At 36.1% G+C, this 24,799-nt stretch overlaps 2 protein-coding genes across 3 annotated transcripts; one reads left to right on the top strand and one right to left on the bottom strand.

Annotated features, from left to right (window-relative positions):
* The first annotated feature begins 89 nt into the window (after positions 1–89).
* On the top strand, positions 90–2,286 carry LOC146160921 (uncharacterized). The gene is made up of 2 exons (XM_083385432.1): positions 90–346; positions 516–2,286. The coding sequence occupies exons 1-2, from the start codon at positions 94–96 to the stop codon at positions 956–958; spliced, it is 696 nt and encodes a 231-aa protein (XP_083241558.1). The 5' UTR covers positions 90–93; the 3' UTR covers positions 959–2,286.
* Positions 2,287–3,305: 1,019 nt separating this feature from the next.
* LOC146160920 (DIS3-like exonuclease 2) lies at positions 3,306–19,987 on the bottom strand. 2 transcript variants are annotated; one of them, XM_083383603.1, is made up of 24 exons: positions 19,621–19,987; positions 18,055–18,156; positions 17,567–17,732; positions 17,234–17,338; positions 16,895–17,032; positions 15,339–15,437; positions 14,933–15,053; positions 14,277–14,392; positions 13,898–14,055; positions 13,123–13,267; positions 12,840–12,948; positions 11,974–12,194; positions 11,261–11,458; positions 10,236–10,372; positions 9,755–9,860; positions 9,585–9,662; positions 8,921–9,007; positions 8,099–8,246; positions 7,100–7,239; positions 6,263–6,367; positions 5,920–5,985; positions 5,718–5,773; positions 5,220–5,346; positions 3,306–3,587 (listed from the first exon to the last, which is right to left on the bottom strand). In XM_083383603.1, exons 2-24 carry the CDS (start codon positions 18,126–18,128, stop codon positions 3,525–3,527), a joined length of 2,763 nt encoding a protein of 920 aa, XP_083239729.1. In that variant the 5' UTR covers positions 18,129–18,156; positions 19,621–19,987; the 3' UTR covers positions 3,306–3,524. The 2 variants fall into 2 exon arrangements, with proteins under 2 accessions (XP_083239729.1, XP_083239728.1); XM_083383602.1 differs by lacking the exon at positions 19,621–19,987 and adding an exon at positions 18,271–18,475.
* Positions 19,988–24,799: the final 4,812 nt, after the last annotated feature.

Below are 24,799 nucleotides of genomic sequence, written 5' to 3'. Positions count from 1 at the left end.
AAACTGCTTGGTCATTGATGTTTGAACAAATCATTGTAAATAAAATTTTAGAAAATTGTATATATAAGTATTTTTTTTCGTAGCTACGAGTTCATGGAGTCCCGGGTTCGATCCCAACGAGCGGATCTTGATGCTATGCAAGAAAAAGTGAGGATAAGCGAAGAATACGCCGCGTCCTTACAAGAGAAAATGGAAAGGTTCTACAACAGCAGAGCTGCCTGGAACAAACGTTACCTGGAGAAATCCGATCCCGAAATCCTACGAAATCGACTGCAATCTGTGCAACTACGAATCCCGCTACCCGCCGTCAGAGAGAAGACATTCGTCCTCAAATCTCGGCTAGACAGTACGTAGTTTTAAGTTATATAATACAGTTTACTTGCAATTTTTTCTGTCCCATAATGATATTCAAATCTGTAAACTTGTGTTTTAAGGTTTCATTGGTAAAATACTCATGCAAAAATATATACCAATAGCCCATAGGAATATAAACATATACCCGAATTTCCTCACAGACTTGCGTGAGGCATTCGCGTACATCGAGGGTGGACTTGAAGACAACGGCGTGCACTGGACCACACTCTGCCAGCACCTGCAGTGGCCAGAGCAAGTGGTCTCAAATCTCGCCCTGCCCGACATTAAGACCCGGGCACCTCAAGCATCTCCAGCTCCACCCGCTAAGGACCTCACTGACAGCGACGACTCATCATCGACGTCATCGGCGTCGTCGACATCCGCCGGCAAGTCACCGGTGCGGAACGAGTGGCGCAACGCGCAAAGGATAATCAGCTACGTGGAGCGGCGCTACCCCAAGGAGCCGGCTCGCCAGCGATCGTTCATGTTGCGAATGTGGCTGACGTGCAATGGCCAGCAGGCCAATATCGAACAGCTGATCGCCGCTTTGCAGGCTTCCAAAGTGCCCGACGTGGCCGCCTACATCCAGCGCCTGGTTCGATGAAAATTTAATTTTTTTTGTTTTGCTGCTTTTTGTTCATACTTTATTTGTCGTTTGCAAAAATGCCTGCCCTGTAGTTTCAAAAAGTCGGATGAATTGAATAAAGATTCCGGCTTTGTAATATATGGTATTTTCTTCTCTATATAACTTATTATTCAGGGTGCAAGATGTGTTTGTAAGATGTAATGACTTTACAATACAAGTTTTTTTGTCAGTAGATCGCTGTATTTTTATCCACAGTCAACCTTATTTATATCAAATCTTACCAGTAGACGATATCTCCATAAAATCAAATGTCTTCCAACTTTTGCTTTCAATCATTTAAACTTGAACAACATGTAGCCTTTTATTTTTTTTATGCCGTACTATTATAGTGTTCTTGATTCGTTGTGGTGTGCTCATACTGTGTAAACGATAATGTGCTTGTGAGCTTGCCCACGTTTTATTCTTTGTGAAAGAAAAAGTAGAAGGCCATTCTACCTTAAATTCAAACTACAAAACTCTGATCTAACCGCCAACATCTTGGTTGACCCCTCCTAAATGTTTAAATGGTTCTTCTTGCTAACTTGATTCTAGGTTCATTGGGCATGCGCTGCCTCAAAAATCAAGCGTAATATATCATACACCCATGTTAAAAGAATCTGTTTTTTGTTTTGTTATCGTGATCAAATACCATCGAATTTGTTCGGAAACAGCCACATATGCAGAAAGGCTGCTACTTGTAAACTGAAATTTTAACTTGCGATATTGAGCCATAAAGTAGCGTTTATCTAAATCATATTCACCACTATGCTTTGATTTTGGTACGTCAATCAACCTGCTATGATATTAGTAAGCGCGCAATCATATTAACGACGGTGTCAAAATTTGAAATTTCCTCGTCGTATAGAATAAGAACTGCTATTAGTGTCTATTATTATTATTCAACCTGCTGCCAATTAATCGAAGTTGTCGTCCAATCGTAAAATACCCTTAGTGCAATTTGCATACAACCTGCCGTCCACCAAATGGCGTGTAGTAGTTTGCGCCGTCCACTGCTTGACCTTGAATCGAGGTGTTTACAATATTTTCTACCGCGAGTGTTTATGTCCAGTAGAAACCTGGTATCAAGTCATAGCCTAAGTGTTGTCATCTTAATTACGTAAAAAAAATAGATTTTTTAACAATATTTATTAAGTTTAAAAGTAATAAAAATAAAATATACTGGACGGAAAGCTTACTTGCTGTTGTTGTTGTTCTTTTTTGATTACTGTTATGTGTGAGAAATGTTTGCAACATTGGTGATAAAAGTTTGACGTTTGCCATGCAATCGTGTCAATAAATCTTAATTAGTTAAACTGCTTGGTCATTGATGTTTGAAACCGACACAAATGTAACCATGAGTATTTGATATTCTTATACATCACTAAGACCGCTAGGAAACTATAAGATCCTTCAAAGCGATTTGCTTTGGTGTCGTTATAAACAAGTTGGTTTGAAATGACTTACTATTAAGTTATGTGGTAAAAGGTTAAGTCTACACTCTACAGGGCGCTCATTTGAAAAATTGAATTGTAATTGTTTTTCAACCAATTTCAATGTTCATGTGAGTTGTAAAAAAAAGAAAAAAATCTCTCTGCGCATCTAAAAAGTATTTTTTCACCGCAATCATCTCGATCTTAATAAATTTCCACAGCTCAGAAAACTTGTTACTTCAAAGATTGCGTTATTCGGTTCATCGTGCGTGTGTGAACATTTTTTTCTAAACTGGGGTGCATGAAATCCCCACATCGCTCAGAACAGATTGTGTGGAGACTTCGGGTTGCCAGCACTTAAATTAACGTGAACCTGGATAGGGTGGTTGGGAAAGCAGGCCAGCTTCAATGCTCTCATTAAAGTGATTTTGATTCTTTAAAAGCAAAACGTTTTTTTTTTGTGTTAGTCACTAACAGGTGATCGACGAGGTATGTGCAAGTGGCCCGTGGTCTAATCCGAATACACATATTTGGCCCGGCAGTGTAAAAAGTTCCACACCCCTGTATTATACCATAACCAACCCTTTAATTGGTCAAATAGACCCTGAAATGTGACGTGAGCCAGAGTGACCTTCGAAATAACCCTAACAATAGTCTGCGGAATATTTTGTTCAAAATCAGAAACACTTTGGTCCTATTTGGGAACTTGTAAGCCTGAATTCCATAAGCTTTCAAGCTTGATATGACAGCTTTGCTCATTAAATGGATATTTTTTGTTAATTCCACTCAATATTAAAAATATATTTTTCCTTTTTCGTACAGGATATTGTGCACCAATACCAAACAGAACAACTTTATTTTAAGTTTCTACTCTATAAGCAAACCAAATATTTAAGCGTCGATTTTATTCCATTTGCGTTAAGACGGTTATAAAATAACCAAAACGTAAATAACAAACGCATTGCTAAAAACGATAAGAGTCGCCACGCTATCGTTACGATAGCCAGGCCTTGCACACGAAGCTTAGTTCGACACAGAGACAAAACGTACAAACAACATATAAGTAAAACCACCAGGTTTACATATAAATAGTGAAAACGAGATGTCAGATCTGATTACTGCGAAGAAGCTGTCGCAAGGGAGATTGTCGGGGCAACCAGTGGCGATTTTACGGAGGTCTGGAAAGTAAAGAAATAGGTCTGATTTATTGTCAAGTACACTGTGAGAAATGCGACGTTTTAAGCATTCCTAAACTAACGTGTATTGCTTGCTGAATCGGCAAAACGCTAATTAAAAGGATACGTAACGCGAAGCACATGATATAAGACATTCGACTATTGTTCAAAATAACGGCATTTTTAGTTTAATTTAACAGAAATTGGACTTTGTAGCGTAAGTATTGCGCTTTTAGGCTGAAGTGAATAGATTTATTTAAAACTAAAATGAGTTCACGCAAGGTGCGAAATTTGTTATGATTTACACTGTTCAACTTGGCTATAGGTACAATTTTGGGGACCAACGCCTAGGTGTCCCTTTAATACAAAAATGAGCCTAAATAAAAACTTTAACAACACCATTTTAAAATAAAGTATAGAACGAATTTACTGTACGACGGAGTACGGCTATCCCGTGGACCACAACTACGTGGTAAAACTGGAATAATAGTAATATCCCGCGGCCCCCTAATATTCGCTTTTATTTTTATGGTAAATTTAATTTGAAGAAAAGAACTGGTGCAATTCCACCTAAAACACTGTACGCTCTTGTACAGTATGTATAGTAAGTGATTGGAATAAAATACTGTGTAACAATCACTACTAAAAAGTAGTTAAAAAGATATATTCGCGTTAGCAATACAAAAAACATGAAAAGGAAGTTTTTTTTTGGAGAGCTTTTTGAACCCCCTTGCAGACCCTTCACGCCCCCAGTTTAAGAACCCCCGTCAGGAAAATTAAAAAAAAACATAAGGCCTTTTTCGAATACGTTTTCATACCAAATCAATTCGAAGAGTAATAAAGAAGACTGTGTGTCAAAGCTGACGAGTAATTTTCATCTATACTGAAATAAACATCTGCAAATCTACTGGTAATAATAGCACAAATTCTGTTTGATATATTGCCTCTCACTGTTTGATTGCTTCAGTATAAAGCCTAGCTACAACTGTACAATGGCGGAAAAAAAGGATTTGTTTAAACGTACGTTGGTGAGAAACTTTTCAGTAATACCTTTATAGAGTACTGCTAACCCTAATTAACATTTGGAAACTTCAGGACGCTATAACTTAAGAAAAATCAAATCTGGTCGACTTGGCACTTCGTCTAATCCAGGGTTTCCCAACCTTTTTACAATCTCGTACCACTTAGACGCTCTGTAGTGTCACGCGTACCACTTCTTGAAAAACAACTAACTTGATCGAATCGTAATTTATTCAAAAGAATGATGTTGGCCTACTAAAAATAGATAGCATTATTCAACGCTATTTGTAGTTTAAACTATAAATCAGTAGATGATATCTATCAACAGCAATCGTTTGACATAATTAACGCCCACTGTGCCACAGTGTTGTACGACTTTTCAAAGCAACTGCGCTACTCTTCGGGAATTCTTTTTTCTTTGTAAACAAAATCAGATAAACAAAACGCAAAGTTGTGAATTCAAGTTTTTGTGAAAAAATGAGGCTACTTGTGTACCGCCCGAAAAACTTTCGCGTAGGTTTTTGGTCTAATCGCATACACAAATTTGGCACGTATAGCTAAAAGGGTTGCACAATCCAGTTTGTTGGACCTAAATGTGGTTTGCTCTCTACTTACCGTCACTGAACGAACGCTTTCTGGGTCACTTTTCTCCAGGACCATTGGAAGGATGTCGAACACTTGGATAACTTGTTCGATTCCGCTACAGCTGTCGTATGAGGGTCTCGTGCCTTTGTCCTTTGTGCTATGAAACAAATGTGAAGACTGAACAGTTGTCTTATTATAGCTAGTGGAAATTAGTACACAGTAGGTCTTCAACAGACTAACTAACCTAATCAGTCGATTAATTAAGAACATTGATGCAAGCCAGGCTAAAAAACAGCCTATGGCGAGTTTCAAACTCACGACCTCCGGCCATACCGGTATAGCCTGGCTTGCATGAATATTCTTAATTAATCGACTAATTGGGTTAGTCCGTTGAAGACATATTTTGCAATATGAAAGCCGTTATTGTTAATCAACGACATCAGAAGGGTAAGATCACAGTTGTTATACAGTGTACACTTATGCTTATGAAGCTTTCATTTTAATGAAAATAAGATTTCAAATATTTACATTTCTGGAAGAAGAGGCCGCTTGTTGTCTTCAGTCGGCCATTTTAACTTCACAACCTACATAAATAAATATATATTACTTTCAATAAAGAATATCGACAACAAATCACCTAAAGGTCACGCGAACCAAGAAAATATTTAAAAACAAAACAAATTAATTGAAATACAAGTTAACAACACTAAATTGTACGAAAAATGCGTACATTAACTTGAAGATTTTTTCCGGTAACCTTTTGCTCGGCCAGCTTGTAAGCAAGTATTGGAAGTTTCTGTGAAATAATGACAGGGTTATTAAGTTAACAAGTGTTTAGCACCAAACTCGTGCCACATAGCGAACCGACGTTTCAAACTCAATTACTTGTTTTTAGCCTTAACTAGTTATATTAAACAAAGTGAACATTTTCATTCAGATTTTAAATAAAAAAAATTATTGAATTTTTTTTTAAATGAACGAAGTACTTATTTAAAGCAAAATCTAAACAATATACACAGCGATGCATAGCAAAGTCACTTAAGGAAATTGAATACCATAGGAATTAAACTCACGTCAAAATAAACCCGTTTCACGACGCCATATTCGACTGAAAGAACGTCAAGGCTCAGATCGTTGACGTACATCACCATACCACGACATTCAAGTGGTCCGAAGTTCTAAACAAAAACCTTTTGCTTTATTTGAAACTTTACAAACAAACACTATACTTGGTCAGCATTTGCCGATCGATAACTGATCCGCGATCCCAAAAATATTGCAATGGTTAAAAATCTGGTTTAACGCCAAGCATTTCAACCAATAATTTTGCGATTTCTGCGTAGCCATAAATTGGTAATACAAAACTATTTTAGAAAAATCATGGTTTAACTTGTTAATCACGTTTTCTGTGTATGGAGTGGCAAGCTAAATTATAAATACAATTAAGGTTTTCAATAAATCATAAATTCCGATTTAGTGGTAATTAATATCAACGATTAGTTTAAGTATAGATTCGAATATGCATTTATGCATAACTGATTCAACTGTGTTGTTAATCAAAAGTCAGGTTTCACATTTGCTAAGTCAGGTTTTCACATTTTGTCAAATGTAAATTTGTTTTGTGAATGTGAAAGCATTGCTCAACATTTCAGGTTAATGAAAAAAAAACATACAAAAATATTACTGGCGATTAAGAGTAGGAATGTGCAAGTCTTGTTTGGCATTTTACGTCATTATAGCCAATGAAGTTACTAGTTATATGCAAACTAAAGTTTCTGACCTATTAGTAATTTAAATTAATCAGTTGGTTCAGAAAGACCCCTTAATTTCTCTCGAAAGCAGGGCGCATGCGAAAACTAAAACTATAGTAGCAAGGATAAACTAATAAACAAAACAAGAAAATTGCTCACATTAACGAGAACATTAAAGAAGAGGTCGCCGCTGGCTTCTTGCGCGCTCTTCGAGTTTGTCTTCCTGTGATTGCACAACTGCGCTTGCGAGTTGAGGGAGTCGACTTGCGTGTTCATCATCTTAAAGTCGGAATCGTCACCTGAAAAAATCTGAGTGTTTAAAAAATGTTTTTTGTTGAATTATATTGTAAAGAAATAAGAGGAGTTTTTTTCATGAGAGAGAGAAATGGAAACATAGTATTAAAAAAAATTAATTCAAGAAAAGTTCGACAAAACGTACAAAGTTAAGCGGTTGGTCACTCTATTTTCTGCTTGTGAAACTTAGTTAGCAACCGGGCCGCGAATCAAGCAAACTAATCCATGTTATCCTAAAAAAATCCAATGTTAATAGTGACTAACGTACAAAAACAAACAACAAGTCAAGGCAATGTAAAATGTTTACCGAAGTTTAACGCTTGCAGATGTCTGCAGAGAACGGCGGGTGACTTGCACAACGCATCTTTAAACAGGGGATGCCGATTTTGTTAAGCGAAATACATGTTTTAGTAAATTTCAAGAAATAGTTTAGGCTTTTATAACTATTTTTACAAAACAGTGTAAACCAACTGATTCGAAAGTAAGAACCGTTCACTTGTAAAATTTATATTCCAGCAAAAAATTATTAAAGTACCAACGTTTGACCACCTATTCGGACATTCTTTTTCAGGGCAATATAATTACAACTATTTGTTTTGTTGGTTTTATTTTACTGTTTGTCTGGTATATATATATTTCGCACATAGTTGCAATTATATTGCCCTGAATAAGACTTCCCAAATAGGTGGTCGAAACATTGGTAATTTAACGACATTTTGCCGGAAGAACAATTTTACGAATGAAACAATGCCTGGTAGCAAATGCACATTTTCCGAAAGAATCTTTCTTTTACATCTTAGAATCAGCAAGCGATTCCTTATCTCTTATATTCACATAAGTGTTTCTAAATTTAATGGAAATTACCCAACACTGCGGCGAGCTGCCGATGAACCACGAGGTCGGCGTATCTCCTGATGGGCGAAGTGAAGTGAGTGTAGAGTGGGACGTTGAGCGCGTAATGACGATAGCGCCTCTGGTCATCGTACACACCGGCGCAGAAATACTGGGCCAGCTGAAAAACGAAAAAGCGATTAGCCAGAAAACGACAATGCCAGTTAGGATGACTACATCGGGATCAGCAACGAATAACCATTTGGGAGTATTGTTTTTCCCCTAGGACATGAAAACTAATAAATAATCTGTGCGGAAAGTAGTACAATGGGGGCCTGTAAAACAAATATCGCGGAGCCCGATTTGAATCGGACCCCGAAGGAGTCGGTTTATGTGTGTGGAGTCTTTAGCAGTACCTAGTTCGGAACCGATAAACGATGGAAAATCCGACTCCAGAGTCCAGGTTTAAACTTGTTATTTCTAAAAGTGTTTGTTACGACCCTCCGCACTTCGATAAGATTCGAGATTAAAAACAAATTATTATTTAATGTTTACCCAAACGAAAATATCCTATAAATGGTGAACTGTTCGTTCTTTTTAGTTGAATTAAATTACAAAGTTCTAGACAAAATTTTGTATCCGGGCCACGGTTGTAAGAACCTTTTTATCGGGTATGTAGCAAATTTGAACACAAGCTTGCCGGCAACATAACCTTTGGCATGATTTTTAGGTAAAAAGTCATTCCTAATTTCAAAACAGGTTGACTGTAAACCTCTAAGGAGTAGACATCTATACCAAAACGAAACCTGTGTAATTGACTAATTCAACAAAAACAATTCGTTAAAAAAACGTTACCTGTTGTGGTTTGATGGCAAGCATGAAAAGGGCTTGTTTGCGGCAGGTCGAGTATTCGTCATCGCCGGTTGCCTGTTCCAACGAATGCTGCAGCAAACAACAGAGGATGTTAGCCCTAACCAACGGATTAGCAAAACATAGGAAACAAAACTAAACAGCTTTTCATTTTCCCTTTTTTATAAAGTTATCATTACAGAATATGAGCGCAGCAAAAAACAAAACATCAATGTGTAATTGCAAGCAGCGCAGCACAATATAAATAGAGTTTCCTTTTCAAAGACTAAATCTAAATTCTCCGGCCTTGTCAGGAACAAGCAAAGCAAGAAATAAAACCGCACAACTCTAATTAGGGCGCTTCGTCTCGGTAAAGGTTTTATGCAGGCCAAAATTTTTTGGGCCGGTTTACCTTCAATGGGCTAAATTACAAAATATACGTATGTGTATATATAATCAAGAACTAGCTTTACAATATGTGCTTTTTTATCTTTGCAATAATATGTGTTTTTTTCGGTACACTATGTACGAATCTGTAATGTAGCTGTGTACACACATTAACTGAAGATGATGTCGAGCTACTAGACCTTTTTGGCTTTGCAATTCATTATCATGCTATGTATCGTATATAAATCAAAGTTGAAAGCGTTGTAAGCTTACGCAAACTAACCGACAGTGTCTCGGAGCTTGTTGCATCAATAGGAAGACCGATCTCGTTGCAATGCGAGACGACATCTTTCATCATTTCCTAAAAATGAAGATAAAAACTTCAAAATAAAATAAAACTTTCCTGAAGAAAAATTCAACGCGCAAAAGTTGTCACTGCGCGCTAACGCTCACCTCTTTGGGCTCAGGGTGACAACGCAAAAACGCCTGAGAGGGCAGATTTTTAAAAATCCTATGCGCCACGGCGATGTTGGCTAGCAGCATGAATTCTTCGATGAGCCTAAAAAGGTGAAATCGGTTGGCAATGAACATTTCAAATTTTTTTTTCACTTCAAGACGTGACGAAAATGTCTAAGAATCAGGCGGTGCATTGTAGATATACTACTTAGTGAAGGCAGCACAAAACCCGTTAAGAAACCCGCTGTTATTTTTTGCGGAATTTGTGTAGTCTTCAATTTACATTCTTTAGGTGATAAACTAAATAAAGTTTCCTAGATTCGCAGTAAAATAGAAGGCTTAAAAATCACAACATAACAAACACAAAGCACAGCCAAAAACTGAAAACGAATGAACACTAAATATTGTTTAACAGGTGATAAAACAGGCTTATATATGAAGGTGTCGCAGACACCAGGACCTGTTACCACACTCTTACTCGTTGCTTTTCTTGTACTGGTACGGGTAGCATCCGATGGGCAGGCCTTTTTCCAAGTCAAGTGTAAAGGCGAGTCGAACCTGATCAAGACGCAGAGCGCCGTCCCGCTTTCGCTGCTCGCGGAGGTTCTGAGCGATCTGAAAAAAAAAACGGGTTTGAATTCGTTATTGCGTTGCTTCATGAACACCAATAGATAAATTGTTTCTTGACTGTCCAGTTTTTACTGGTCAGCTTTTGCTACGTGAGATTAGTTTACTATTGGTCAAAAAATCGATGTTACCATCTCAGTTGTAGTTTTCTGACGGATTCTACCCAGTTGAATTCCATTCTGTCCGATGTAAATTTCTTTAAATGTAATACTTTTTTATCGTGTTAAATTTTTTTTTTTTGGCGATCTTCTGATAGGTTCTAAAGTTAAATTCTTCCTTTTAATACTGTTTATTATTGTTAACGTGTTGTTTCTGAAAAGTATTGCTTTACTCGATGTAAAAGGTAACACGACAAAAAATATGCTTTAATCAAGATTGTCGCCTAATTGTCGGGAAATAAATAAAACGAAGTAAAAAGTTAAGTGATTCGGGTGTGTGTTCACTTTCAAATGATGATTTATTTAATCGTATTTGGGTGAAGTAGTAAATTTCGCAAAAGTGACACAGGAACACAATACACCGGCCCTTGGTAAAATAAACATGTTGTTTTATTCAAACATTTTACCAGTTTTCTTTACGACCAGTGTGAAAATTTAAGTCAAGGAAACCTGAATTTTCACACTGATGTTTGGTAATATTTATTGTGCAATACAAGATATATTGGCGAATCGTTTGAAAAACGGAGAAATTTCGATTTTATTATATTCATATAAAATAGCTTTCTTTACATTCCCAACTGAAAATGACATTGTTTTAAAGAGATAAAAATATATTGTTTCTATTAGAAGTGTTTTCATTTCTTTCGTTAACAAAAAAATTGTCTTGCAAACTAATAACGGCGGGCACGTGTCTATCTAAAGCTCGTCACCAGCTAACCTTGTGAAGAGTGAGAACTTTTTCCTTGATGACGTTGAGAGAGTAGCCGCCACTAATGTCGGGGAACTCCTTTTCCTGGGCGGCTTGATCGGGAACGGCGAAGTCGCGCTCGGGTTTTTCGATGAAGGACTGGGCGTGGTCGTAGCTCAGCTTGGCGCACGAGTTGATCACCGAGCGGCCGAACCATTGCGAGAAGACCTGGCACAAAGTAAAACGTTCGTTCAACCTTGCTAGTCTGTTCGCCATAAAGATTACACAAAATAAAGCGACCCGATCCAAGGAAATATCAAAAGGAAGATGCAAGTTCACTTTACAATTGTAGTAAAAATTGCCATGTTGAATTAACACACGACCGAAGAACGGTTGGGGCACTGTCATGCTTTTAAATTGTTTATATAATAGGCAGACTGATTTCGTTAAAACTTCACAAGAAAATTCAATTTTTGATCCGATTAATAAAATGTTGTTCAACCTACGTTCAGGCGACGTACACTTAATACAGTTTCTAGCACTACTTGAAACATTAGCGATGGTCCAGATTCAGATTCATCTTATTTTGCGATCTAAGAAACTCAAGATAAAACAGTACAATAACGAAAACTAAAATAGCACACGAACAGAGAAAACTATTCGGTCACACCCATACAATCAACCTGGCTTTCCCGGTATAAAAACGAATCAAGCCAGCAATCCGCTCCAAGACTCCTGCTCACCTTTCCCTGCTCGTTAAGAGTCCAAACAACGGAGAAAGCAAGTCGCTCCTGGCCGGGATTCAGACTGCACAGCTCCTCGCACAGCAGTCGTGGTAGCATGGGCACGACCCGCTGTACCATGTATACCGAGGTGCAGCGCTGGTTGGCCACCTGGTCTACCGCCGTGCCGGGCTTCACGAAGTGGCTCACATCAGCAATGTGCACACCCACCTCGTACTTGCCTGGAAAAGGTGCGGGAAGACTGTTATGGGGTTGTCGCGAGAAATAAACACACTGAGACAACTATAGGCGATCTTTGTTTCAACAAATTTTAGAGAAAGGCGAAGTTTTGAATCAAGTTGGTGTATAGTTGACAACTTGACACGCTTTGATTTAAGTTGAAAGATATCTTTCACTTTTACTGGAAAAAACTCTAAATGCCCGAGTACACATCTTTAGGTCGCTTATGGTCCACAAATTAATCGTCGACAGCTAAAAGCGGCTTTCATTGGAATATGTCAAAAATACATTTATCCCATGAAAGCTGATTGAAGTTACTGTTTTTTTTTGGCAAGTTTGTAAAAAAAATGTGCCCCAATCAAATTATATCGGGATGTGATGTTATCCCAGGTAGAAGTTATAATTTAACAACTAAATACGAGAGGGTATTTGAATGGCCAAGTTACCAATAAAGCTACCAAATAGATAAACTGTTGCTATCAGTCTTAATGTTAATCAAAATAGCTCTCCCGCCGTACATTGTACGTAGGAATCAAAATGTTTTAAAACAAAAACAATTAATTGCCAGAAGGGTTATTTTGATTAAAAATGCAAAATATCTCGTCACACAACGAGCATTACCGACTCAATGCAAAAACACAAGCTACCCTCTCCTAAAGCTTTGCAGTGCAACGCGTCGTCCAAGTCTCTGGCGCTCGAAGGATCGATGGAAAATATGCACTCGTTTGTGAAATCACGTCTGCGTTCTCTTTCGGCCTGAAAAATCGAAGCATTCCGATATATTATATTTTACTTATAAAACATATGGTCATTTTAGTATATACTGTATACAGTTGACCCTTTCTTCGACAAAGCAAAATTTGCAGACAGATAAATTTAGACTTTACGGTGCACTGACATAAGTACACGCCGTAATAAAAATCGACCGACCTGTGGTACGGACCAGGGCAGTTGCTTGGGGAGACAGTCGGTTACCGATTCGTTAAATTCCTCAGAATCGACGTCATGATCGAACAGAATGGCCCGCGTCTCGGCCTCGATTTCGCCCATGTTTCCAATGCATTCGCACAGTTCCCTACAAAACCAAAGCACTGCGTTAAAATCGTCGTCAAAGGCGACGAAAAAAGGCGCGTTAGGGTAGCAGTGGGAATAAAAATCTTTTGAAGGGACGCGAAAAATTAAATAAATTTCAAATAATGTTTTTTATTTTTAAATTGAGGTAGAAATTCGTAACGAGTACTGATGTCCGATATTGCGTAATACATTTCAAAATCGATACTCCATATTTTGGCCAAGTACCGTCAATCCTCTCAAAAACCAAGTTGCATGATTATCATGGTGAAATAAGCAACATTGAATTAAAATGAAACGTACAAACGTGATGCTTTTCAAGCAAAAAATCGCGGGCGTTGGGAAACAGTTTCAGTTATATTACAAACCATACCAAGCTCAAATGATTACTTTTAAGTAATTTGCTATCGGATCGACATCAATACCACCCTAGTTTGGACGGGTACCGATACTCTCACTTGGGAGTTAGATTGCAAAACCCAGTGGATGTTATTAAGTGAAATTTTCAAATAATGAAAACATTGTCAACGACGTGTAACACACTCGAAACCCGGATGCTGACACAAATGGCACTAAATTACGGACGTTTAAAGTCAAAATTTAAAACTAAATGAAAAACTTTGGCCAAATCTACCCTTGGGGAAACAGACTTGTTTTATCCCAATCTGTAATTTTCGCGGTAAACATCACGTTGGTGTAATTCTGCTTGTTGAGTTTCGCCTCCACTTGTTGTTTGGGGATGTAAATTCGCGGGAACGTGGAGTTGGTGGATTCGAAGCGGTACTGGTTAGCCTATAGAATTGATATTATCTGGTAAATACTTTTGTATTGACTGATGTAACATAAACAACCTAATTTATAAAAATATAAAGTACTAAAATAAAACTGTTATCATTTTTTTTACATTAACAACAAAACGAGAAATAACTTTAAAAATATACCTCATCACAAAATTCACACATATAACAAATATATTGCGCTTATATCATAACAACAACCCATAGATATCTTACCTGCTTGGTCAGCTTGCCACTGGCCATACGATTATGCCTCCGTTCAAGGATGGCAACTACATGTCCCGTCTTTCTGACGTCTTTAAAGTTTGTTGTCCTCGAAAAGTTGTTCTTACCTGTCATTACAAACAACATTAAAATCTCTAGGTAAGGCAATAGTTAAAATCCCTTATTTTAGGAAATGTGATAAATGACTGACACAGTTTTTAGGAAAGAGTTTGCTGTTTGGATTTTTCGGTGTGTAAATGTACATCAGGATGCGAGGGGCTCTTATGTCCATTTACTTTTAGGAACATTTGACAATATAGGATTGGAGCAGATACCCAATCAAAAGTGGTAGTATAGTTACTAGTTCGATACTTGGGTTGTATTGGTGCTGATCGATACCAAATTAACACAGAAATTTGGACATGATTTGTGATCCAACTACATTTAAAGGTAATTTATCAGACAATAGTAGGTTAAATGTTGGAGGTTACTGAACTTCTGAACACTAAATTTTGGCCTAATAACCTAGATTGTTTAAGCATAGTAATAAAGTCGTTTGTTCATGGATTATATTGCAATACTTTTTGTCCAAAATATCAATAATTATCGATATCGGAATAAAATGTCAAGTATCGGACATTACTCTTTACTTTTTAAGTTACCATTACCTGGGGATGTTGCTGGATTTCCATTTGAAGCATTCACAGACAATTTATTTAAACCTTCTGCAAGATCACCAGAAGTGTTATTTGATACACCTTCCCTGTTGCCACCCTTGTCTTCTGGACGCTGGAAAAATGCAACTTTATTGATGCAAAAATGTGGTGTGGTAAGTTAAAACGACACCTGACCATGAAATAGGTCTCTTAATGAGAACATGTCTTTTCATACAAATGTTATTTAATGTTAAGCACCTTAGGAAGAAACTGCAACAAAGGTGAATTAGTATTTGTAAATTATCCCATCTTTAATGTTGGCTACACTTACAGGTGGAAACATAAACCATTTTACATAAATCACCCTGTTAATTCTTATATACTTATTAAATGACTCTTACAAATAAAGAAGCCTTACCAGCCATTGAGATTCGTTGTTAACCTTTACAGCAACAACATCGTTTACTAAGGCTCTATTCCGAGCAAGTAAATCGACAATAACCACATCTTTGCCATTCTGCAAGATAACATTTAGTTTGCTTCTGAATCGTTTGTTATTGTGTACATAATTTGTAACATTTAGTATTAAGCAGGCATTAGGTGCCTGCTCCACAAGCTGTAAAGCAGTCTAAATTTGCAAACACAATTGCCACCATACCTTAAAAAAACATTTACTGCTGGTTTTATCCGAACAAATACCCAGCTTGTTTAAATATCCAAAAATTATGTCACTGTGTGTTGAGAACAGTGTTCTTTTTTATACAATTTATTTAAACAGGGTGGGCCAAAAGTAGGCTTACCGTTATTAAACATTTCTGAGGTAGCATTGAATGACCACCACGCTCACCTGACCTGACACAAATGGATTTCTTTTTTTTGTGGGTGGGTGGGGGGCTTTTTATAACTGTAAGCCTACTTTTGGCCCACTCTGTATATACATTATTCATAAACACAATTTTAATCTATACATACTTATTTTGTTGGTACAATGCAATTAAAGGAAACTAAAAGATTATTTCCATGTGGCCACAAAAATAATAATGCTATTACCAGATATATGAACTGTAGAGTTATTTATATGTGATATGGTGTTGTATGGGCAGGGTTGCCATACCTTCCTTATTTCTAAGATTTGTCCTTATTTTAAGGGGCCAGGTCTTAGAAAAATTAAATGTCCTTATTTCTAAGAAATATTCTTATTTTCAAAGTGTGTCATTATTTTGTCTTATTTTCAACAACTGCAGAACTTTGATTATTTTCCTTTGGTACCCAGTGTTAAATAATATTCTAAAATTATGCTTTGCGCCGAGATTTTATGACATCATAAATGAAAAGGTAGTCCCGTGGCGAACAAGTCTCAATATTTTAGTCTTAAGTGGAAAGATAGGTATAAGGCAGTGGTACAACTGTTTTGGCTGCTCTACCAGAATACAGCAGCTGACAAACATTTTAGCAGAAAACAGCAGTACAAGGTTGCAGCTGTTTAGGCTTCAGCAGAATAGGGTGTGTCAAAGGCAGCATTTTTTTGCGAAGTGATTGGTAATGGGAAAATTTCATAGCCACATTTCACCTAGTCGATCCCGTTATGTGTCGGATTTTTAAAATAGCGTTTTTCAAGCAACATTGACAGGAGGAGACCGAAAAACAACCAAAAACCTTGATAAATTGCTGGAGCAGATTGTTTCTGGCAAAAAGTATGGAGTGTGATATGATATGGCTCGTTTAAATACAATGCATGTCCAAAAACGTTTTTTAAATACTAATCTAATTTTTTGGTTGTCCTTATTTTGGGGTCCACTTCGATGGCAACCCTGTGTATAGGATTGTTGTGTGCGACATTTATGACTTATTCCTGTGTCTGTATATAAGTGTGACTCTCGCAGTAGTTGGGCATTCATAATTTGTGTTCTAAGACAATGTGGTGTGTTACGTGAACAGCCGGTAATTACTACACAAACGGAATTTAAACCAAACCTCAGCACTTATAAAGGCAAGACGAAAGTTTTTAGAACTTATTCGTAGATTTCCTGAAACAAGTTCTCCACTTTCAAGACCCTTTTTAACATCTGCTTCAGACCAGAATTCTTCATAATGCTTTTCGTTTTGAAGTGTCTAAACAAATCACATGCAATATCAAAAAAAAATTTTCATAGCCAAATCAAAAGTTATTTTTATAGTAAACCATATTTCAATCACTGCATAATTGACAGAAATATACTATGCTTTACAAATATTTTAGTGTATTTACAAGTTAAATATTATTGCACTATTTAGTATAATATATTATAACTAAACAAACATAAGGATACATACTGGATTTCTATCAGGGGTGACGTGTAATACTCCAGGCAATGATACAGTCTTGTAGTTGTTCCATAGTGCTATCGCTTCAGCACTGGTAGACATTTCAACCTTTATCTATTAACAAAATCGATTTATTATACTATGTTCCTGGACTTAATAACAACTTGTTAAGCGAAAGTTGAAAATAACAAAATCAATTCAAACAGGTATTAATAAAATTGTTGGTATTGCAAATACTACTAAGACAGATTTCACAGATTGTATCAATGCTAACTTTTATCTTTTTTGGGAAAAAATATACTTTACAGACAATTTCAACAAATATATACGTTAAATAGTCACCAAGTTGAAATTCTTGGTTGAAACACAAGTGTGCTTTTCAACTGTTCCAAATAATTTAGCAATAGGGTCAACATTAAATTTTGGCGCATTCAGTCTGCAAAAAAATGTTACTACTCTGTGGTTTGGACCCGGCCACACTTCATTTATGTTGTTCTGTGATGTGTTGCTAAAAAACAGTTTTTGTTATTAGTTTTTATAGACATCGATAATAAAACAAATATCTTTCATCAAAAATGTTACAACTAAAAATAGGGTTTGAACACAATTTTATACACATATTTTTAAATAAAATGCAGTTAAAACAAAAAAACTAATAGTGCACATCTTATAGAAAAAACATTTAAACATTGTTACATACATTAGTGTCTTCTCTAATAATTTTGTTTATTACACCAATTACAACACCATTTAAATAAAAACTACTCATAGCCATTTTAACTAAACTATAAAAGCATTTTGCCAAGATAACTGCAAATAATGGTAGTTACCTTTTGTTTGAAAACATTTTTTTGGAATTTTGGCTTGGTGAAGACTTGCTCAACTTTCCTTTTCGTCCACTCATATTTAAAGATGTTATAGATCTTGATGTTCTAAAAAATATAACAAACATAAGAAGTGGCCTTTTTCACATTATTTGTCGCACATTTACAACTTAAGCAAAGTTTCAAACATTGCTACAAACTGAAATAATTCAAAAGTCTTACCTAGTGATCATTTGTCAACCTTCCTTATGCCTTTTTTTGTCAACCTTTCCTTATGCCTTTTTTTTAAACACTTATTCATAAAACCAATATACTAATATCTTTTTATCATACATTCATGTTAGGTTTTAGAGCACCGACATAAAACAGATCATTTTATTTAAATTTGTTGTTTTAATTCTGGAAGGTAGCTAAAAAAAGTAAATTGTAACTTTTTATATTTGTGTGTTTGTAAAACAAATCATATTCTGCAAAAAACAAAATATTAAGAAAAAATACAGTACAGTTGTAATCTAGACTATTTTGGGAGTTTAATTTTATATGCAATAAACAGGTAGTTGAACCACTTTATTTTTCAATTATTACTCATAATGCAATTTATACTCAAAATGTTTAATAAGTGTTCTTGTGAGTTTTTATCAAGCCAGAAGATCGAGAATATTTTAGTCGACCGCAATCAAACAGAAGCTGGCTCGACCTGCTCTAAACAATAAAAAAGCTATGTTTTATTGCTGTGTATGGAAATTTTTCCCATTCTTTTTTTGCGCTGTGTAGCGTTTAACACATTTTTGGGCGCTGGTCTAAAATCCTACAACACATTTTTGTCCGGGGTTTTTTATTGCTTTGGATTAGGGTGCTAGTTAGTATTTGCGTTTGTGTTGGTCAAGTATGATTAACTCCAATATTTATTTCTCAATTTAATGGTGAAAATAACAACCCAAATAGACGTTAAAAGCGACATGCTTTATCACTTTTTAACGTCTATTTGGGCCGTTATTTTCATCATTAAACTTATGAACAGATCCGTATATAGTATTTCTCAATTGATACTGTAAAAAAGTGGTAGGATTTTATTCCAGTCAGCGCCTATTTTTGTCAGTTATCAGATATATATATATATTTATATATATATATATTTGGTTAATCTCCCAAGTAGCCTTATACCAACTTTCATTTTATCTCTGATATCTGTATGATTTGCATTTATATTCGGGTTCCTCTCCGGGAATGTTTTGAATGGAAAATCCTGGGATTTTCCACGAATTATCAAACCCGAATCTCGGGAAATTTTTTATAATCCCTGTTCAACATAGCAAAAACTTTAAAACAACTTAAGTCGTTGCCTGAATGGCTTTATTTTCGAAATTAAGTTTATTCTACCAATAAAAATGCATGCACTTTTTTTTAATAAAAACAAATAATGGTGCAACCTTTAATTCAAGAGGCCTTGTAAAATTGCAGAAGCTATACCACACAACATTAAATGAGCTTAATTAAATGATTGGAGCTAATGTAAAAAAAAGTTTAAACATCATAATAACGTAAATACACTAAAAGCCATTGCAGACTCACCGAATCTGTCGATCAATGATGCAAGCAGAGCAGGCTAGAAAAACAACTAGCCTGCAGTGAGATTTGAACTCACAACCTCCAGTCAAGCCGGGACCGTCGCTCTACCAACTGAGCTATGCAGGCTCAAAGAGGAGCGAGTCAAGAAACAACCATATGCCAATGCTTGCTAAATCTTTTAGTACAAGCAACTTCATATTGAAGGGGATTCACAGTACCATATCATTTATTCAATGAAACATATGTACACACAAATGTGTGTTAACAACTGGAGTCTAGCCCTTCTGAAGCTGCTTTTTGACAAAAAAAGGGTGTGTACTGTGTACATATGTTTCATTGAATAACGTAATTAGGTATAATTTTAATGTTGAGATTTTCCAGTTATAACTCACTCACTATAACAAGATGCACGAACGAGAGAATGCGTCAAAATCACAAGAAAAAAGGACGACTAATTCAGCAAAATTTTTACGAAAGCGTTGTGTACCTCTTTGTTTTAAGGAATCGTCACCTATGGTTTTGAATGTCAAATTTATTATGAAACAATCCAAATTTATATGCTTATTCAATCAGCTTAAAAACACTTAGCACTGAGCATGCAGCAGAGTGGGTAGTGGTAGTGTTTTTATAATGATAATTTAAATTTTCATGCCATTTACAGGGCCGTTTACCACAATTATTACTTCATAGCAGACATGGACTAAAGACGGCCCGCAGGACTAATCCGGCCCATCAAGCAATTTAATTCGGCCCGCGGCTTATTTTTTGTAAAATAGTTTTTTTCGGTATTTTTGCTTAACTTTGATAACCAAAGAGATTATAATCTCTTCGTTTATAACGCATCTACAACCCTGTCCTAGCCCAGTTTTTCATGAAAATGTTCGCTAAAAAGTCTAAAAGACACAACAGTAAAAATAAGCACTACGTTTTATATTTTTGGTTATAATATAGCGAAAACTTGGGTTGGCTTCATCTCCTTTTTTTAAATGAATATTTATTGCCTTCTGGCAGAGTAGCATACCACATCTCTATTTAACCGATTTTTTTAATATGAAAAGGTAACCGGTTCCCGTTACAATTTTAACTACCGAATGTAAGTAAAAGCTAAAGAAAAATATAAACAAGTCATTTCAAAATGACTGTCCAAGTCAAGTCGTTTGTGAAATAACTCCAGTTCAAGTCTTTTCGAAATATAGCAAGTCAAGTCCCAGTCCAAGTAATAAATTGCCCAAGTCAAGTCATTATTGGAGCAAGGTATCTTTAAGTCAAACCACTAATATAATAATAAACGATAACCAATCAAACTTGGTAAACTCGTTAGTCGTCTAACAATTCGGGCTTCATTGGTTGCCGGTATAATGTTACACACGGTTGAACATAGTTGCCTCCTGCGGAAAGACTGATGCGCAGGGAGCATTGTGGAACACGAGTTTAGATTGTTAAACTTATAATAGTTTGTTCAACAGAAGAGCGTTCTAAATGACGCTTTCGTTCCGACTCCAAATTCAAGTGCGTATCTAATTCACGAGCAGCCACCAGATGTTCTGGTGATTAGAATTGTAGGCCTACTAGTTGATGAACGAACAACCAGTTTCAAACTATAGATCACGTTAGCATATAGCTGTTAACAGCACAAGTCGATAGCTATGAAGATGTTCGTGGGCCAAGTTAAGATGCACTAGTCAGCCCGTAAGTAACTCTGGTGAGTCCCGAAAGGAACTAGTTCTAGGTCCAATCCCGATGACTTATGAAGCCGAAACGAAATGCCAATTAAGATGTAACACTAGGGTGTGAGTTAGACGCAGAATGCGTATAACAAATGAATCTGCCACAACGCTACATTGCAAATGACACAGAAATAATCACATAAGTGCGAAGCATTGACCAGCTGACATCACAAAACCCTACAACATCCCCTGCAGATATTAATGTTACAACTTGCTTTTCACCCTTTAGTGAAAATATTTTTGACTTTTTGTCTTTACTGTACTTTTTGTCTGCACTGAACAAAACTTTAGTACCGGTAGCCTATAACGGTCTTCTTCTAATCTCTCTCTAATGGGTAAATATAAGACCCAACAACTTAATAAATTCGAATATATCGAGAAATGTGCATCAGTGTTATCTGTGCTCATGTCACAGGGTAAATTAAAATTAAAGTTTTTATGTGGCCCGCCACAAAATTTTATGTCTCTATGTGTACCGTTGTAAAAAAAAATTGCCTATAGCCCTGTTTTATATTAAAACCAACTACGGCATGTCAAGCTAACTATAGCTGTGGCGAGACAAAAGCCTGATTGTGTAGTGCAAACACAAGGCGTGAGTGAAGGCCCCGTTTAAAACAGCGTACAAAATACCGAAATGACGCAAACTTTTGTGATCAAAAATGTAAAATATTCGCATGTGCAGAGGAAGCCACGCTTATTGAGAAAGCGGATGTATGGATCTTCCCGCAATTGCAATACAGGTTGCAAGGAGGTTGCAAGGAGTTTTGATTAATGTAATTTTATAACTACACCTGCTACGGTATCCCTTTTCCTTACATAACTTCAAAAATATTTAGTAAAACAACAATAAACTTTCAAATTCACGAATGTATGTGTTGTGATATTTCTATTACCGTTTACCAATTTGTTTTTGTATTTTTCAAAAAGGACTATTTGTGCTAATTGCCCGGTGGCTAGCAAAATGGAAACCGCGACAGAGTTGAAGTTTATGGAATACTTTAAAAAAAAGATAATTAGAATAAAACGAAGAAAGTAAACCCGCAAAAAATCAACAATAAAAAAATCAAAGCCAATAAGCTATGGCCTCTTATTGACTACTAATACATGTTGTACTATCCTTGTGTAAGTTTACTAAAGCCGCATGTACGACGTTGTAACGTCACAAACAATTGTACTAAAAACCATCTGTTTCGAGAGAGCTGCGAAAATATCAAAGTCTAGTGCAGGGGCCGGCAACTTTTTTCTAGTCGCGGGCCAAAACCAAACTCTGAAAGGTCCATGGGGCAGCACAAAATGCTATCTACGAATTGTGTTATTGAAATGTTAGAACAACTTTTAATTCGTTGGGCCTCAAATCTTGTTTTGCACTTAAAAACTTGTTTAATTACATTTAAGGAGGCAGCTATAAGTGTTGGCGCAAACGCGAACAAAAATGCGTTTGTTTGGTTTAAAATTAGAGTTGACACGTCATCATCCATACTATTAATGAAAAGTGTAATAAGACTACTTTGAGGAAACACGATAATCTTCATAGTTAATCTAGTTCAGTGTTTATTAACCTTTTTATGTCCGGCGGTACCTGGCGAGCGTAGCGAGCACGATTTTATTTTGGTGTACTGGTATTTCTTTTAAATTTCTTCCAAGTTTTTATTACATTGCCGAAAATAAATAATAAAAAATGTTAAAAAATATATGCCCAATATGTTTGAATAGGCTACGTTTTCCGTTTGTTCGCGACGTTCTTGGCAGCTCCACTGCGCAACGGTATAGAAGCGCTGATCTTGGTCAAAAGACAGCCTCAAAACGTAAACGAACTGGTCGTAGAAAGATCATTTGCACAAAGCGCGAACATTTTTCGCACTTACGTGGTTAAAATAGTCAAAAAGTAGGCCTATTTGAAATGGAATCATGTCTAGTTTGTTAAAAAGGCGGGCCGGTTGAATTACATTGGCGGGTTGTAGGTTGTCGACCCCTGGTCTTGTGGAAATTGTAGGTCGATTTATAGAAGAACTCTAATATACTCTGTTTCACAATAGATTTATAACTGTGAGTTTGGTGCGGGAAACTTACGTTTTGCGATGTGAAAGCCTGTCAACGTGCCGTTAATTTTATACCAGTGGGCAGTGCTGGGTGTCAACTTTTTTTGTTTTTTAGATGTTGAAACGTACGTGGCCCATTTTGCCCTAATGCACATAAACCAAGGAATAAAGTAAATTAAAATCCTATTCAAATTGGCAAAACAGTTCAGATTTCTGGAATATTTTTGCCTAAAACAGAAAAAAAAACTTTGCTTCTAAACAATAGACAAGAGAGCACGTGTAAATTCGCGTAAGTTACGGTAATCAATAAGACTAAAACGAAACTAAAAATAAATAAAAAACAAGGATATATTTGAAGTCAATACTATTTTTGCTGTGTTTTTTCTCTCAATTCATGTGGCGGGCAAATTATTCGTTACATAGAATTTAAACGTTGGCAAATGTGGTTATCGAATATGGAAAAAAAAGGTGTGCGAGTGTCGTGAAATGGCCATCGTTCGTGCCTCTTAAAAATCTGTTTGACCGAAGCGGAGCTTGTGCAACTAACTTAAAACAAACTAAATGGTAACATTATAAACACAGTTTGTATCAACGTGGCGAAAACAATTGTTAAACTTGGGCGAGCTTTTTCTTTCGTTTTATTAGTTTATTTTGTTTTAACTCTTCCTAAGCAAATTTTCTTTACGGGGTTACTATTTACGTCCTAAAAAATGGATTTTCCTCTTTACCAATTAAAAGAGAATTGACCACTGTGCCAAGAAATTATGAGAGCAATTCATTTTTAAGTCAAGTCATTGACATAAAAATACCAAGTTTTGTTAGTTTAAAGTAATTTTTCGAGTCAACTTAATTATCCAAAAATAAAAAATAACGCAACCAAAAAAACCCAATATACAGCAAGTAAACTGTTTTACGTGCAAAAATTGAGATAAATACCCCAATTTTGAAAACAAATATTTAATGGAAACATCAAATTTTAACCCAGTTTAACAAAATGACCGAAGTCCAAGTCATTTCATTTCTCCAAAGAAGTCAATTGAAGTCTTGTTAGGTAAAGGACTTAAGTTCCATTCAAAACAGTGATTTAAAGTAACTTAATTTCAACACTGCATAACTCTATAAGATAAACTTAAACTTTTATGGCAAACACTGAAGTTAAAACTATGAATAAATAATGAGTCCTAAACGTTGCTCCTATTATGTTTATTTATAGGTGATATACAGGTGAGCTGTCGATATTCATCATTTGTATATATAAGAACTGACTCACTCAATATGTCCAGTATGTCCACATTTCCACACATCACTAATGTAATTCACCGTCCAACGGTTCTCCGTCTGAGAAAAGCATTTTACACTAACTTTGCATAAACATAACATCACGGAACACTAAATGTTTTTCGTGAATATTAATGA

This window comes from Ascidiella aspersa, chromosome 3, assembly GCF_963924565.1.
Source record: "Ascidiella aspersa chromosome 3, kaAscAspe10.2, whole genome shotgun sequence".
Lineage (NCBI taxonomy): Eukaryota > Metazoa > Chordata > Ascidiacea > Phlebobranchia > Ascidiidae > Ascidiella > Ascidiella aspersa.
The sequence above is the reverse complement of the archived record's forward strand: the minus strand, read 5'-3'. Positions and strand labels throughout refer to the sequence as shown.